Here is a 17440-nt window from a genome sequence, read left to right on the forward strand (position 1 = left end):
TCATAGAAATGGATATCAGCAAGTTTATAACAGAAAGTCGTACATTCAAGCCCAGGTCATTGGATCCGCGAAGTAGCAGCACTAAGCACTACACTACTCTACTGTGCAGTAAAAGGAAATGACGTTAGTTGGCCAACTACTCAAAAGCTACTTACTAGCTCACAGTGAGCTGCTTACTCCCACAAATTACGAATGCAATTCATATTTCATATATTGATTGCATGTGAAATTTATCCAGCCCAAGCGAGTACACTCGTTTAACTCTCTGGTAAACCGGGCACACTCGTTTATCTACACCAAAGATATATAAGATAACTCTAAAGAGTTAAATTTAATCTGGCCACTTCTTTCACCGTTTTCTGACAAGAGATATTCCCTTGTTAAAATGAGATGATTTTTGTATGCCTAAACCTGAATATCTGAGTCAAATCCACTAGCAAACTGGAACATCACTTGCACTGTGCAAAACAAACTACAATATTTAAAGGGCACAGCAGAGAGCTAAATTGTATTGCGACCATTTTTCTTATCAACTTTTTGATTAGATAGATTCCCTAAGTTAAATTGCAGGTGATAATTTGTTAGCCCAAACATAGCTGAAATTCATTGGCTAACTTGCTTTGGTGCCGTGTTTATGGTGATGAGAAAAAGAAAAGATACTATCTTTCAGTTGCCTGTGATATTTAATATGCACTATAAAGATTTAGATTGATTTGGATCTCTTTAATTTTCAAAGTTCTGTGACAAGACGTATTCCTTTGTTAAACGTAGTTGAACTTTGCCTAGACCAATGTGGGTATAATGGTCAAGTTCAGTGGCAAAATTTGCATACCTCTCTTCATATAAATGGCACAAGACTGATTGTAATATTGACGTGACACTCTAAATGGTTAAATCACTTTGGCTCACTTTCATTTTACAGTTTTGTAACAAAAGAGATTGCCGTTTTAAACTGCAGTTAGGTTTTACCTGCCAAATGCGGATACAATAGCCCTCTTTTCTTAGTGAAGTTTGCACGCTCTCCTATCTAGAACACAAATGGGAGTCCAATGTTACCAGGGACTGAATGATTGAATCATGTCGGGTCATTTAAAGAGAGACTGCAGTGTTAAACTGCATGTTAATGTAGATTTACACCATGTCCCCTCAGAGGTTCCATAGTTTTCATTTCCATCCTAATCCAGTTCAGAGTTCTTGAGGCCAGAGGATATTGGGCACAATTCAGGAAGCAAACCTAGATGTATCTACTGCAGGGTAAACCTTCATAGATACCTACAAGCAATCATACCTAAACAGTTTAGGATGTTGCTGCTAACTTATATTTCTGCAACTTCTAAAAGCAGGTTTTAATGAACAATTTTTTATTTTGCTTGTACCACATTATTTAACTTTGCAGTACAATGCAGAATTTACATTTATCTGTTTCATAATGATACTAAATTTGCATGCAAACTGTCTCCAGTTTAGTATGGAGAAGGCTAATGTATCCTGGCGGTAAACACACTTTCCGCACTAGTAAGGATCTGCTTAGTTAGCAGAAGGCAATTGCACATTAGTATTGCAGCATGTTTGGGTAACGGTTCTGTTTACAGTATGTTTTGACAACACCAATCAGATATTGGTAAGAGCACTCCCTATATACACTTTGTCATAAAGTCTTGAAAACAAAGCCTGAGAAATAGTCACATCAATTAGAACCTTCAAGACCATTTAATACCCCAAGGACAAAGAAAGTGATTCTTATAATAAGGGACGAAAAAAAGAAAAAGTAGAAAAAAAAAGGCCAGAGTGTTTTTAGTTGATTTAAGAAAGAATGGTGTGGGTGTGCATGCTTTATGGAAGATAATGCAAACTGAGGTATGTCTAGGAAAGATATGTGCTTCAGGGTGTGCATTCAAGGTTGTACTCTGGCAGTCATGCACAAATGTGGAGCTCATCAGTTCATAAGTTGATTAAACATTTATTTTTTTAGATTTGGACCTTTTCTTTCCATTTAAATTAAAAGACACATGAGTTGTTTTCACTAGGACATATGCCTGCAGTATATCATTAATGGGAGCAGGATTCATCTTGCAAGTGAACTTCTTTTTCCCTCAGATAAAGAAATTTTATCTTAGCATTATGAAAGGGTAAGAAAGCAACACTTGAAAGCAAGACCCTCGCCTGACCACATGTAACTTTGCTGTTATATGATAAGCTTTATGATATTATATATTTAAAAGCCTGTTTTGGTCTGTTGTTAGTTTTAAATAGCAAATTCATTAGATACACGGGTATGGTAGGTATTTTATGTAGTGTGTTGCCACTCCTGTCACTTTTATTGTTTCACTTCCAGGTCTTGGTATTGAATTTCCTAGAACTGAAATCAAGCATTCTGTCTACACTTACATGTTTTTAATGACTAAATAATGATGTTTTGTTCTGTTACTGTTTTTTAATGCTCTCCTGGAGCAGCTATAATCTTCGTCACTCCATGAGCATGCCAACTATGAGGTAATATTACTAAGTGATATGTACCATGCTTTCATTCATCTTATGTATTGCATCTATTTTCTGGAACTGCTCAATCTAGTTAATTGTTGTGTGGGGGCCAGAGCTGTAACTTGTCTTGACAACTACAGAAACAAGGCAAGGTAGCAGTACCATCAACAGGCTGACATTCCACTGCTGGGTAAAATGAAATTAATATGAAATAGCTTCTGTTGAGCCTAATCCCTTGTTATTTTAATTTAGGATTTAAGTGATTGAAATTGTTTTACATGTGGTAAACCTTTCAAACATGGAAACTTGAATGTTACCCCCAAAAAACTTTAGTTTAAGGCTTCATTTTGCTATTCATTTGGCATGATGGTACAGTGGTTAGTGCTGCCTCCACACAGATCCAGTGACTATAATTCAGATTCCATGGTTAGTTGCTGTCTGTGTGCATTGTGCATGTTCTCTCCTTGTCTGTGTGAATTTTCCTTTGGCTACTCCTGTGTTGTTCCCCCAAATGTACCAAAAATTTTAAGGTTAAGGCAATTGCTGACTTTAAATTTGCTCAAGTATGAGTGTGTGTGTTTGCATTGTGCAGTGACATGTCACCTTAGTTTTTTTTTCTGTATTTCCACAACATTTTTTGTCTAGCACTCAATACTGCAGTAGGAGGCTTCCACTGACCCCTAAACATGTTTAAAAATGAAAATGTGTAAATGTTCTATATAAAAAACATCTTGTATTTTAAGTGGATATCCCTGAAAATTAAGTGTCATTGCTTAATTAAAAAGTTGGTGACATCATCATATGCAAATACTGTTGGAAGGGATGCATAGTGCAAATATCCAAGTCAATATACCCTTTTCTGTAGCAAATGTCTGTCTGATGTTTTTCACTAGGTCAAAGCAATATGTCCATTAAGAGTTAAGATACAAGTTTATTAGTGGAAGGAGAAAAATGTGTTGGGTCTCTAAAACCAGACATATTGCTGACAGCAGTTGCTGAGATGTTCTGCCAGTAAGCCATTCACCTTATAGTTTAGTAATACCAGTCTATGCTTGTGTAGAAAGGTTAAGGTCCTTAAGATGCTTCTTTCAGCTACACTTCTTGGATGCTTGTTTTGTGAATCATTAGACCCCTGTCTGGTCTGTGTTAATTATAACCAACCTTCATTTTTTTTCTCCATGTTCTTGTAAAAGAATGGATCTTATCATAACAACTGTCATCCTTCATTATATGCTTTCTCCATGACATGCATTTGCATTAAACCTCCCTGGGTCTTTCCTGGACTTTTGTATACATGTGCCCTTTTTCAACATGGAATAGTTCTTATCATGAGTTGAAAACTCATACAGAATATATAAAATTCCAATTTGTGGAAGACACAGGCATCCGATGAGAGAACAGTTAAAAAAAAAAAGTAACTTTCTCAGACATGCTTAATGTAATTTGAGGTGAACAGAGATCTCAGTAGCAGTGAGTACAAGGCAGGAACCGTCCATGGGAGGGGCACCAGTCTTATTGCAGGGTCCACACACGCAGAAACACGCGCTAAGCACAGGGCCAGTTTGGAGTCATTAATGTAACATGCTTGGGAATGTAAGTGAGAAACCCACAAAGACACAAGTGGAATATGCAAACGCGACATAAAAGAGCAGGCAAAAGTAAATAAGATTCTAAAGAGAACGCAAATCAAGTAAAAGTTTAAAAAACAGAAAATATAGCAAAAGTAGCAATCTTCTCACCTCTCTCAATAACTTCAACAATTTCAAAGGAGGCATAAATATCAAAAACTTTGCCATGGACGGGCCCAAGCCCAGCTGAGAAAGGAGGGTTGGACATGGAGCAAGCCCATTGAACAAAACGTAGCTACAACAATGCCAACAAGAGATCAACAGGACTCAGCCCTGGGAAGAGGTAGGTCTTCAACAAGAACATTTATGATGCCATGTGATGAAAGCTGGAAGTCTCGGGAAGTCACAAGATTGACAACCCTTCTTATAACCAGGGCAGCCAACATTGGAACATGAGAACCATGTATGAGACAGGGAAAGCTTTTCAAGTAGCACCAGAGATGAAAAACTACAATCTCACCCTGCTTGGAGTTAGTGAGACCAGATGGACACAGTCTGGACAGAAATGACTAGTCTCTGGAGAGGTGATATTACATACTCTGTACATGAAATAGATAATGCCCCCCATACTCAAGGAGTAGCACTGATGTTGTCTAAAATAGCTCAGAAACCTCTTATAGGATGGGAAGCCTATGACCCAAGGATCAACACAGTGTGCTTTTGAACCAAGAAGATCAACATGAACATTGTACAGTGCTATGTGCTTCCCAATGACAGTGAGGAGGCAGATAAAGACCAGTTCTACGCCAGACTGTAGTCCATCATTGAGAAGTACCCAGAGAGAGGCGTTAACATCCTGATGGGGGACTTCAATGCAAAGATCGGAAAAGACAACACAGGGTATGAAGACATCATGGGAGGCCATGGACTAGGGGATGTAAACGAGAATGATGAGAGGCTGGCAGATGCACTGAACAACTTTGTCATTGATGGCAGCATTTTTCGCCACAAGAACTTTCACAAAGCCATTTTGGTATCATCAGATCATATAACTGAGAACCTGATTAACCACATCTGCATCAGTGCAAAGTTCAAAAGATCAATGCAGAATATGAATGTAAATAGAGGAGTGTACATGGCTTTCGATCACCACCTCGTCATGGCCAAGCTGAAGAAAAACTGGATGACAGCACACACAATGCGATCTACAGTAAGTCTAACACAGCTCTCTTGAGAGAGAGAGAGAGAGAGAGAGAGAATAGCAAGCAGGAAGAATTCAGAGCTGCACTCAGAACAAGTGTCAAGTCCTACAAGACCTGCTGGAAGAAGACGAGAGTACCCTGCAGAATAAATGGAAAGAGATAAAGAAGACAGTGATATCAACATGTTAGGAAGTGCATTGCCTCAAAATGTACCAGCACAAGGAGAGGAAAATGAAGAGGATGGTGATCAACAACAGCCGGACAAGAGCAAAGAAGGGCAAAGCACAAGCAGAGTACACAGAAGCAAACGGCCAAGCAAAGGAAAGCATCAGAACAGACAAGTGAAAATACAGAGGGCCTGCCTATAGAAGCAGAGCAAGCAGTAAGAGAGGGCAATATAAAAGAACTGTACCAAATCACCAAGAAGCTGGTAAGAAAGTACAGCAAACTAGTGTGACCTTTTGGGGGACAAAGATAGAAGACCGATCATGGGGGATGAGCAACGAACAAATAGATGGCTGGAATACTTCAAGGAACTTTTTAATAAGCCAGCACCACAAAACCCACCAGATGCTGAACAGGCTGACGTGGACCTGCCCATAGATTGCAACGCACCAACTAGAGAAGAAATTGGGAAGGCTATCAAACAACTGAGAAACTGAAAAGCTCCAGGGCCAAATAACATTCCTACAGAGGCACTGAAATCAGACATAGAGACCATAGTGGAGATGCTTCTGCCACTCTTCAAGAAGATCTGGGAAGTGTAGGAACAAGTGCCAGCAGACTGGAAAGTGGTTTACCTTATTAAAAGTCCAAAGAAAGGTAAATGTAGCAACTGCACCAATTATAGAGGGATCGCACTGCTGTTTGTTCCAGGAAAAGTGCTCAACAGAGTTCTTTTGAACAGGATGAGGGACCAACAATGAGGCCAGCAAGCAGGTTTTTGCAAGGATAGATCTTGCACAGACCAGATTGCAATTTTGTGCATCATCGTTGAGCAGTTGATAGAGTGGAACTTGTCCCTGTACATCAACTTTGTTGACTATGAAAAAGCTTTTGACCTCACGCACAGAGAGCCCCTCTGGAAGCTTCTCCGACATTATGGTGTGCTGGCCGAGACTGTCTTCATCAGAAGCTCATATGAAGGACTGAACTACAAAGTGGTCCACAACAGGCACTTCACAGACGCATTCGAAGTGAGGACTGGCATCAGACAAGGTTGTCTACTCTTGCTAGTTCTCTTTTTACTGATTGGTGATTGACTGGATCATGAAGACCACCACAGCACAGAGAAGACAGGGGATACAGTGGACACTTTGGATGCAATTAGATGACTTGGACTTTGCTGATGACTTAGCACTACTGTCACACACCCAACAGCAGGAGAAGACTAACAACATAGCAACCACGTCTGTGCAAGTGGGGCTTATCATTCAAAAAGGAAAAAGCAAGATCCTCACAATAAATGCAGTTAGCACCAACCGAGTCATGCTGGATGGTAAAGCATTAGAGGAGGTGGATTCCTTTACTTACTTGGGCAGTGTCACAAGGCAACATCAGATCATGAATCAGGAAAGCATGAGCAGCATTTGTGTAACTACGGAACATCTGGAGTTCCAAGGAATTGCCAGTCAATACCAAAGTCAGGCTTTTCAACACCAACATTAACACTAGAATTACCAAAGCCTATGAAAAAACTTGTAAACCCGTCCCACCTTTAATCCATTCGCACCTCACTGTCAGCGTCTTTTGTTTTGTAATGTGTCGAGAAGCACAAGCAGCCTCATCCCATCCTCGCACTGCCGCATAAATGGCAAAATCACCCCCAGCTCAAGCTTTATCTGCGTGTGAGGTACTGGGAGCTGTATATTGTACACTTACACAGATCTTTGTAGACACAGAACACACATGAAATGCATGTTTTCCAAATAACAGTATATTATTTACACCATACAGATCCCGGTACCTCACTTCCGGAGCCGCTATCACCAGGAAAGCACAGGTTTTCATTAACAGCTGCCAGTGCAAGATTCTCCATATTTGCTGGCCAGAGAACAAACCGGACTGCCCATTGAAGAAGAAATCGAGAAACGGTGTTGGGGCTGGATAGGTCACATACTGCGAAAGCCTGCAAGTAACATCACCACACAAGCGCTAACATGGAATCCCCAAGGAAAGCAGAAAAGAGGCTGACCAAAGAACACCTGGTGCTGGGATTTGGATCCAGATATCAAGACCATGGGGATGATGTGGAACCAGCTGGGGAGAAAAGCCCAGGACAGAGATGCTTGGTGATCCCTTGTTGGCGGCCTATGCCCCAGGGGGGAGTAGTAGGCAAAAGAAGAAGATGAATATCAAAAGTGTTTATTTTGCTGAAGCTTACAGATCTGGGGTCATACAAGGAAGAGCACAACGTGCAAATAATCTCTTCCATGGGGTGGTTCACCCACTTGGTCTACTCCAAAAGTACCACATCAAAAGCTTTGTGTCTCATCCTTGGGACAAAGGTGAGCCAGTTTGTTTTCCTTTTTTAAACTTATTTAATTTATCTGATGGACAAAGTTATCCAACACTAGCAGTAATCGCCAGTTGAATCAACTTAATTAAAGAAAGCTTATTGAACACAGTTTGCCTTGAAAACAGCCAGCCCTACTCATTAAAAACTTTGCTTACTTTGACCTTTAACATGAGTGCCAAATTCCCAGCACAAAGATTCAACAAGCATATACTGCTATAATCAAAGGAATTTCCTGAAGAATTTAAGAAAAAACGTGTTTATCAGCAAGTGCTGTAAGAACATTTATAAAGGCCCTGGGACTCAACTGAACTGCAATGTAAGCCTTATCCTCATAACAGAAAACACTTTGAATAGTAGTGAATCGTCCCAGGAGTTGCCTGCCTGCTAAAATCATCCAAGAGTTCAGCATAAAGTCATTTATAATTTAACAATCAATCCAAAAAATAACAACCAGAGAGTAAAGCTTTTCTTGTCACGACAAGGGTCAGTTCTCCTAACTCTACACTGGGCTGAATCAACTTCATTGGAGTGTAGCAACCACTGCTAACCAGTGAGCGACATGTGTCCCATTGTATGTGGTGTAAAGGAAATGCAGCATTCCACAGGAAGAACATCTCTAGAGGTTGTGTAGTTTTACGGGAATACTATGCTGTTCAGTACCCAGATGACTAAATTCTGTAGTGCATCAGAAAACACTTAAGGAGAAGAATGTTAAAGCAATAGTTGAAAATCTGAAGCAATGATGCAAAGCACAAAAGCAATCCACATCAGAATAATTGAAAAGAAGAAAATGTAAAGTTTTGGACTTGCTTGTTCACACCTAACTCTAATACAGATGCTGAGGCATGGCCAGAAATAAGCGACTTGTGCTTGAAGATCTACAAATGTTTCAGTGTTGAAGCAGTTTTTCATGGCACTTTAAATGGACCTAGCAATAACTTAAACATAAGGCACGGCCATTGTTTATAGTCCCTGAATTTAGCAGTTAAAGAAAATGTGTGTAGTTATCAAACAAAGCAGGAACTATAATTAAAAAAAGGTTTGTTTCCTGTGTGTGTTTTAAGTACTGAATTAGTACAAATCACATTGCTATTCCAGTAAGTTTTTAATGGTATTTTTTTTGTTATCTAACATACCTAGACATGCAGCATGTGCTGAACTGTTGGATTTACTAACACATATCAGTCAGATATAAAAGACTCATTAATAGTGTTTATGCAGGCTGTGTAAGCCGTAAAAATGCCTGAATTAATCCTAACATTTTGAATTTGGCATTTGTCTGTTCATTCCTTGCTGCAGCTATCATATTTCAAAAAGATGAAAGCTGTTGCATTGAAACACTTTAAAAATTCAAAGACAACAGAAACAATATGTTTGCTTAGTTTCTGTCTTCTTGGCAGAGTCTTATTCTAGACCAGAACTGTTGAAAATAAGCTTATCCTACAGTGCAGCAGTATTGACCTGTGATGGTGTCTAATCGTCTAGTGGTAATCCTAAAATTACATTGAGAGCCTGTTGCAAAGCTCTGATTGTGAATTAATCCTTCAGCAAATCCTCCTCATGCTTCTATTTTGTGAGACCAGCTCTGTCCATGTATACACTGGACTGACAATTTGGTTAGAGCAACATTTGTAGAAATTCCATAAATCATTAACTGTACAACGGCAGTAGACTAGTACTGTATCTGTTCTAGATGGTATGGTAATAAATTCAATGGCATCCCTCCCTTACATTAAACAGTTTCACTTGATTATTTTCCGTGTGCATTGTTTAAATGATACAAGCTGAAAGTGTTTTAGTTAAGAGTTTAACATCTCTTGTCTACGTAATTCTGTATTAACATTAAAATAATGTTAAATAGATAATATGTAGTAAGTAATATAATCACTATGTATTTTGCTTTTAAAAGTTTACCAAAAACCTTTTACACCTCCTCTCTGATTAGTTGTCTCAGTCATGCTAAAAGCTGGTGGAAACATCTTTTGATGCTTATTGGTGACAAATCAGAATTTCTCCATAATGGTTAAAATGTTAGTTTAAAAATTTGGTAGCTTGGACATTAATGACACTAGTGTTCCTCTATACTCTTAAGTAAAAAGCCTTGGACTTCTATATCCCATGCCGTCTTTCATCACCTCCTTAAAATTTCAATACCCTGACCTTAGCTGTCGCACTGTGCAGCTCAGACACTAATTCAAGTTGAACTATTTTTAATACTATTTTTGTTTCACATTTCTGCCAGACTTCTAAACAATCTGTATAATTGGTCCATAGGTCTGCTGCAAGTTTACCAAGTTAAGGCTAATACTGTAATTACTACTTTGACTTCAGTCAAGATTTCACATAACTGTCTACAGCAATAGTAAACATTAATAAAGATAATGTAATTTTATTTAGTAACAGAAGTGATTCACTCTCTATTACCAAAACCATAATGAATACTGACACTAGAAGGCTAGCGACTTCAACCAGGAGAACGTCAAAATGAACAAACCTGTATTAGCAGGTTCCATTTGTGGACACAACAAGCTAAAACTGCTCAGTTGCAGTGTTCATGCCTTTAAATGTAAACTTGTGATACAACTGGGCAGATCTGACCACATCTTACTGGCACTTGTAAGCTGTTCTTGATAGCAGCAGCTCTCGTCTTGTCGGAGATTGTTGTTTATTATAAGATTTATATGTTTTCTTCAGCTTCTGTAACTAGGTATTTCACTACAATCTGTATTGTGTAATTGTATATGACAGATAATTTTATTTGATTACATCACTCCTGTATTTTGTGATCCTTCCTTGGCTTCCAGTTAACTACCAAATGGATTTTAAGATTCTCGAGGTTGTCTACAAAACATTCCATGATCTTTCACACACATTTTCCTCTGGCTTCCTTTTAGTTTCATTAGTTCATCTCTCTTCCATAGGGGTTTGGGCTTTTCCTCCCACTGCTTCTTGTCTCTGGAACGTCATTTTCAATTTTATTTGTTCCCTAGATTCCATCTGTTTAAAATAAAAAAAATAAAACTTGAGACTCTCATCTTTAAACATGCCTTCTCCTGGCCATAGGTTTTTTGTTTGTTTTTTTAATCCTACTTAAATTATTTTTCAGATTTTTAATTGCCTTTTTAAATTATTGTTGACATTTTTTTCCTATAATGTGCCCTTAAAGTAGTGTCCTGAAGGCTGCAATTACTTAAAAGATATTATAATATTTATTATTATAACCATGTGTAATCTCTTTTTTGAAACGGTCATATGAAAATTATGTTTTGAAATAATAAGCAATCAAAAATGTTTTTGTCTCTCCTTTTTTCTAGAAGTTCAACTAGTTTTAAATCATTTGAGGAAAAAGTTGAAAACACTGTATCAACTTTAAAGGTATGTGCATAGACTATTTTCATTTAATATTTCAAAACTACTATAAGAGTATAGATGCAGACCAGATTATAAATCTGCTGTTCTATTTTTTTTTACAGTTCAGAGCTGTTAATATTGAAAGGTTACCAGCTATAGATTTATTCTGCTTTAATTTACAAGCACTGGCCAAAATGATCCCCACTGGTTTAATGCCACATCACATTACAGAACGTCACTCAGCTAATGAAGGCCGTACTGCTTACTGACATTTTTGAATATCTGCCCCAGAGCTTTGTGGCCTTCTGTGCATTTGTGTGTTTTAATGATTTGCTTCATACATCACTATCATTGTATTTTTTTTTTGGTGTTGCAATTCTCATTTTCACTATTTCCTTCAATAAAGGAAACATACAGTGAATGTGATCCATTTATGAATTACTGCTATCGGATAACACAGAGTAATTAATTTTCTAAATGTAAATGTTTGCCTAGATGGCAGAAAAAATTAAAATTATCGTGTTACATGAACTGAGTTTGACTCGCACCTTTACATAATGCGACCTGCAGGATCATGATATAATTACTTATATGAATTTAAGAACATTACGACGATTTTGACGCAAACAGGCCATTTTAGCCTAATTTAGCTCATCAATCTCTATTCACCTCACTCTTACAAATTATCACGCAATTGGTTGTGTTTTGAAGGTCTGTAGAGTACTAATGTCTGCCAACCAAACTGGAGAACAGTCAAGTTAATTCACATAAGTGGGGATTGAAATGGCAACCCTGTAGTAAAGTCCCACTATATAACAAGTTATCGTTAATATTCTTCTTCTAAATGTGCACTACAGTTTTAACATTTTGATTTATGCTTTATTGGCAGTCCAAAGTGGGTGCATCAAGTAACAGTGGAGGAAGTTTTGAAGACGTCCTGTCATCAACGGCCAATGCCAGTTCTCAGGACTTACCCGGATGTCCAAATCCAGCAGCAGGCAGTGAACCACAGTGTTAATGAATGAAACACTGCAATGGTTAAATGAGAATTCAAAAATTATGTTGTGCAGTAGGAACACGACCCTCACTGCTTGTTTTTTCTGTGGACCAGCAAACCTTCATGTTGCTTATATAATTGTTAAAGGAGCTGTGGAAGGAAAGCTTAAAATAAAGCTTAGTGACATGTAATGGATCAACCAAAGGTTATACATACAGGACAAATATCAAATGGAGATACGTTGTAACAAGTATGTTTTTTTTTTCTCGGTATACCACTATGTGTCATATCTTTTTTTTTTTTTTTGCTATAAGATGACATTTTAAATTATATTTTTTGTGCACTTGTATACAGCATATATATTTTTCTGTATTATAATAAATACACCGTGAAGAAGACGCTACTAAATTCTGTGAAAACTCTTACATCAGAGTAATCTAAAGGTAGGGTGAAAGTACATTTACTGATATACTAATAGAAAAGACGAGCCTAAAAGTAAATAACCATGCAATATTTACAACCATAATCATACATGTTTCAATAATCAGTGATTTATAAATCCTTAAATTTTGTCTAAAATATCAAAAGACTACCAATACAACTGAAAAACAAAGCTCAAGGTAACAGGGCTTGTGAGAAGAAAGTAAACCTATGGCCCCTGTTCTGTCTTAGGTATCCTATATAATCATAAGGCTTGTGCTAGAGTTTATAATTATTTTCTGATCATAAGATAGTCTCATGCTCTCTGTCAAAACCCGTTTTAATCAAGCAGTAGCAGTGTGGTAAAATAGCATCGGCAGAAAGTGTCACAGCGGGATAGTAAGAAGAAAAAAAGAGAATGGGAGAAGGTCTGTAACAGCAAGTAATGAGGATTTCCAAAGTTTAATTTAAGAAAATAATTAACATATAATGTCTTATTTGCAGTTCCAGTGAGTGTACTCCATATTAAAAGTCTTCAGCCTGGATTGAAATACTGGAGCTGATGGGATTCTATTACAGTAGAGGATCTATGGCAGTGTTTTGGAGCTCTTTAGTTTAACGTTCTACTTTCTACAGTAGTCTTATTTATCCTTGGGGTTTTATGAAGGCCTGAATCTTGAGACAGCAGAGGAAATACTCTGGGAGGCACACTTGAATAGTTTATATTAAGTTGTGTTCCAAGGAGGACTCTGAAGTTGGCTCCAGATGTAACTGTAAGAGTCTTCAAAACAGGAATTATATGTTTATGCTTATTTGTAATTCTGATTCTTTTGGCAGGATTTTGTATTAAGTGAAATACGGAAAGGGAATGACTTAATCAGCCCATGAATAAGTGTTGCTGTAGTTGTATTAACTTTTCTGTGTAATGCGTAGCTAAACACCTGAATCTTCCTACATTTACTAGCCAAGAAGAGAGATCTTGGATTGTACAGCAATATGAGAACTAAATGGTAGATTAGTGTCAAAGTTATCACCCAAATTATGTGAAGATTAGGAAAAGCTAACATCTTAAGTGTCCCGGGTTAAACATTGAGAATATCTTGTTACTGTGTGCCGAGTCTCCACTAGTATAATACTTTCTGCATTTAAAGGCAAGCAGTTATTACTTAACCAATATCTTAATACACTGAAGCAAATACTGCAAATCGTTAGACCTGATGATGGATGGATGGATAAAACTTGAGTATATTCTGTTCTGAAGTTAAAATGAGTATTTTTTTTTGCTTTGAATGATATTCTTGAGGTAGCATAAACAGCATAATCCTAACAATCCTGTTACTGAGCCTTGAGAGATACCATATCTATCTCCAGATTGTAATAATGGAATACTTATATCACTTTTTTTTTTGTACATTCTGAAAATAATTTGTAAAGTATGAACTAAACCTTCCAATATGAGGCTGATAGGTTTCGGCATTATGTTAGGCTATGTAATTGAACTGTGAAATGTCAAATGTGGCAAAATCAGTGCTTAACTACTGTAGAACAGCATAGCAGCTGTTGCATTTCCTCTATTGGAACATTTTGGAATTTTCTAAGCATGAGTTACTGCTGTTCCTACCCTACTCAAAGACTGAACATATTATTGTTTAAACATTGTACAGACAGAAATTGGTCAAATTTGCCAAAAAAGATAAAGGTTTAACAAAGCACACAGATAGATGACTATGGGATAGTTCAGTATATTTTAGACAGAAATATTGTCAAGACCGACATGTTTACTAGTGAATTCTGGGAAAGGAAGCGTAACAGCTTCAGAGAATTAGGACCACAATTTTACTCTTCTTCCAAAGAGCAAATAACAAAATTAAGTTTACAAGCCAGTTGTTTTATGTGCGTGGTCAGTCCTGCAAATGACCTGCTGATGCCAGCGCAAAGGCTAAAATCATAACTTATTTATTTTGTTTTGACAACTTTTGTTTAACTTCACCATTCTTTGCAAAAAACAGTAAAACTGCATGTGTAGAATCACTAACATACAATATTTTATTCTGAAATTGTGTAAGCTACCACCAACTTATTATATTTTGTATTTATTATGCTAAATAAATTACACATCATATAAAAGCTGAGCACAGAATTTTTATTTTTTTTTAATTTAGCTTTCAAAACTCTGGATGTTCTTTCAATGACGATTTTTCTTCAATATTGTAAGAATAATATTTACTGCATCATAACATTCAAGCCCAGTTGATCCAGTTCAGGGTCACTGTGGGGCAGTATCCTGTCCTGGGAGCATTGGACAGAAGGCTGGAAACAGCCCTGGACGAGGCGCCAGACCATCTTGGGGACACTTGCACACACACGGGACAGTTTGGACTTGCCGCATAACCTAACCTACAATTTTTTGTCAGTGTGGCAGGAAAACCAACAATGAAACTGGGAAAATGTGAAAACTCTGTTAGCACAACATTAGGGCATAAGATTTGAACCCAGGGAGCATTACTGCAATGTCCTATTTTTTTTTTTTTTGCTTTATCCGTAATGGAATAGTAGCACAGATTCATATGTAAACTGTACTAGGTTTATATGCTTATAAGATCCTTATTATCATGTCTTCAGAGCACAGTGAAATTCTTACTTGTACGTGTTAATCAACATGTCTCCACTCTCCAGGACGATGATTTGTGAGTATAACTACCTTACCTCGAAACTTGTCTTCCTTAGTTGAAAATCTGTGAATTACTGATAAAACTACCTTTTTAAAAATATCTTTACCTTAATAATAATAAAATAATGTATTGTTTTAATTATTTACCTAGTATTGCTTTTTTCACTTGTTTCATGTGTTTAGGCACTTGGGACTAAGTAATAAACACACTTCTGGAAAAGAATAAGATAAGGAAAGAGTAGTCAAAGTGTGACAGTTGACAAGTTTGAAATGTGTAAATTTAATTTGGTGCATAATTTTTAAGAGGAAAAAAATGCATTAAACAAGCAATTTGTAAAATTATAAATTTATTCAGGCATATACTGTACTAGAAGAAAACAAGGCAGCCTACAGTTATTCTGAATTTAAGAAGTAATAAAATACTTGTCCTACCTATTGTTCTCTTTCCTGTTTGTCATTGCCTGTCAACAATAATTACTCCTGCATAACTTAAGCCCATTGCTCTCTTCTGGGCCAGCCAAATTTCCATTTTAGTTTCCACTCGTTTTGTGATTTGGACCTTTGCTTTTCATTTTGATTATGTATCTGTATCTAGTCAAATGTATTTGTTCTTACCAGCTGCTTGTTACAAACTTCTTCTAACAAGCTTATTTTTATATTTTGCCTTGTCTGTGGTCAATATCCTCTCAAGATGCTTTGCAGATATAGAATTATATTTTCATTTTACTAATAGTAACTTTAACCTGGTTAGAGCCATGCTGCAGTTTGAATTTCTTTAGCTCACCCTTAAATTCTCTGTTTCATTTGTGAGTGCCACAGAGGATGGACAGGCATCTCACCAGGAATGGAAGGTTGATTCTTTGCCCGGCTGGGAACCTTTCATGGAAGAACTACATAGATGGAGGCACAATCTAGCTGGGACAACTTACAATCCTCATCCCTGAGGGGATAAAAGAATAATGGATGGAGTAGGTGAAGCTAGGCAACCATGAGCAGTTCATTCCCCCGTGCGCAGTGTTCCTCTGGTCCAATCCCAGTTAGGACATCCGCAGGGTTGCTTGGAACTTGGAGAGCAGAAGCACAGTCCTGTCGAAACCCTTCAATGTCATCAGACGGTACAGCTGAGTTAGGGCAGTCCTGGTTTCCACATGACCTGGAAGTGCTCCCAACAGCCAATGGTGTAAGACTGGAAGCACTCCCAGGTCTGGCTTAAAAAGAGGTTACTGCCTTACCTCGGGTAGACAGGAGGCAGCAGGCCAAACGCAGTAGTACTTAGTTAGTACTTATTAATTTAAAACAACACGTCATTTACTGTTTACACCATACCAGTGTAGGGAATGTTCTTGCTTTCTTGAGTTTGACAAACCATGAGTCCACAGCAAGAACTGGTCAATTCACTTTGATTAAATTTGTTCACTAAATCAATAATATTGAAAAAGAAAAAAGTACACTTTTTTGTACAGTGTTGAAACTTAAATAAAATTCTTGAAAATGTATGTTGAAGTCTCCTACTTAAGTATGTCCACATCAACAGATACATGGTAAAAGGAACACAAAATCAAGCTTCTGCCATAGCCATCTCAGTCCTCGGACCTAAACCCGTTGGAAACCTGTGGGGTGAGCTAAAGAGGAGAGGCCAAAAGAGAGGACTTAGGACGTTGGGAGAAGTGGAGGGATTCTGTAAAGAGCACTGCCTTCTCTATATTCTCTAACCTTATAAGATTTTATAGGAGATGTCTCAGTGCTGTTTTTTTCTTTTTTTGGCCAAGGAAAGTTGTACAAAATATTAAATGTAGGGATGCTAATAACTTTGGCATGTGTGGGTTTGTTAAAATATTTTGCAATAAGGAATTTTTTTTCTCAGAATAAATTTACTTCAGTTAAAGGCAGGATTTCTGTCATTTTCCTCAGCAGGAGATTAAGATAGTCCACCGAAAGATGAATTTTGAATAACTTCAATCTCGTTTCGCTGTTCCTTTATTTCACCGAGTAATAATTTCCGTTTGCACTAATACAATCTTTACTATCATTTTTTTGAATTTTAGTACTTTCGTTATCTCTAACCTGCTCTGCATGTTTATTGTGCCAATGTTTTTGAATTCTTTATGATGTTCTACTTTGTCATCTACTCTTTGTCTTTTATTTCCGGCCTGGAGCGTGGTTAAATCTCTTGGCATAAAGTCTCGTCTCGCAAGACGTAAAAAGTATCTTTCTGAAAAAGTCTCGTCTCGT

General features: G+C 37.5%; 1 protein-coding gene across 2 annotated transcripts in view; it reads left to right on the forward strand.

Annotated features, from left to right (window-relative positions):
* tpd52l1 (tpd52 like 1) overlaps positions 1 to 15643 on the forward strand; it is a 54292-nt gene extending 38649 nt beyond the window's left edge. The window contains exons 5-7 of one of the 2 annotated variants that reach the window (XM_051925656.1): positions 2455 to 2493; positions 11084 to 11144; positions 12010 to 15643. In XM_051925656.1, the coding sequence (XP_051781616.1) occupies positions 2455 to 2493; positions 11084 to 11144; positions 12010 to 12138 (229 nt within the window). In that variant the 3' untranslated portion in view covers positions 12139 to 15643. The remainder of the gene's footprint in view (positions 1 to 2454; positions 2494 to 11083; positions 11145 to 12009) is intronic. The other variant, XM_028797247.2, reaches the window with a different exon arrangement.
* The last annotated feature ends 1797 nt before the right edge of the window (positions 15644 to 17440 follow it).

This window comes from Erpetoichthys calabaricus, chromosome 3 (genome assembly GCF_900747795.2).
Source record: "Erpetoichthys calabaricus chromosome 3, fErpCal1.3, whole genome shotgun sequence".
In the NCBI taxonomy this organism is placed as follows: Eukaryota; Metazoa; Chordata; class Cladistia; order Polypteriformes; family Polypteridae; genus Erpetoichthys; species Erpetoichthys calabaricus.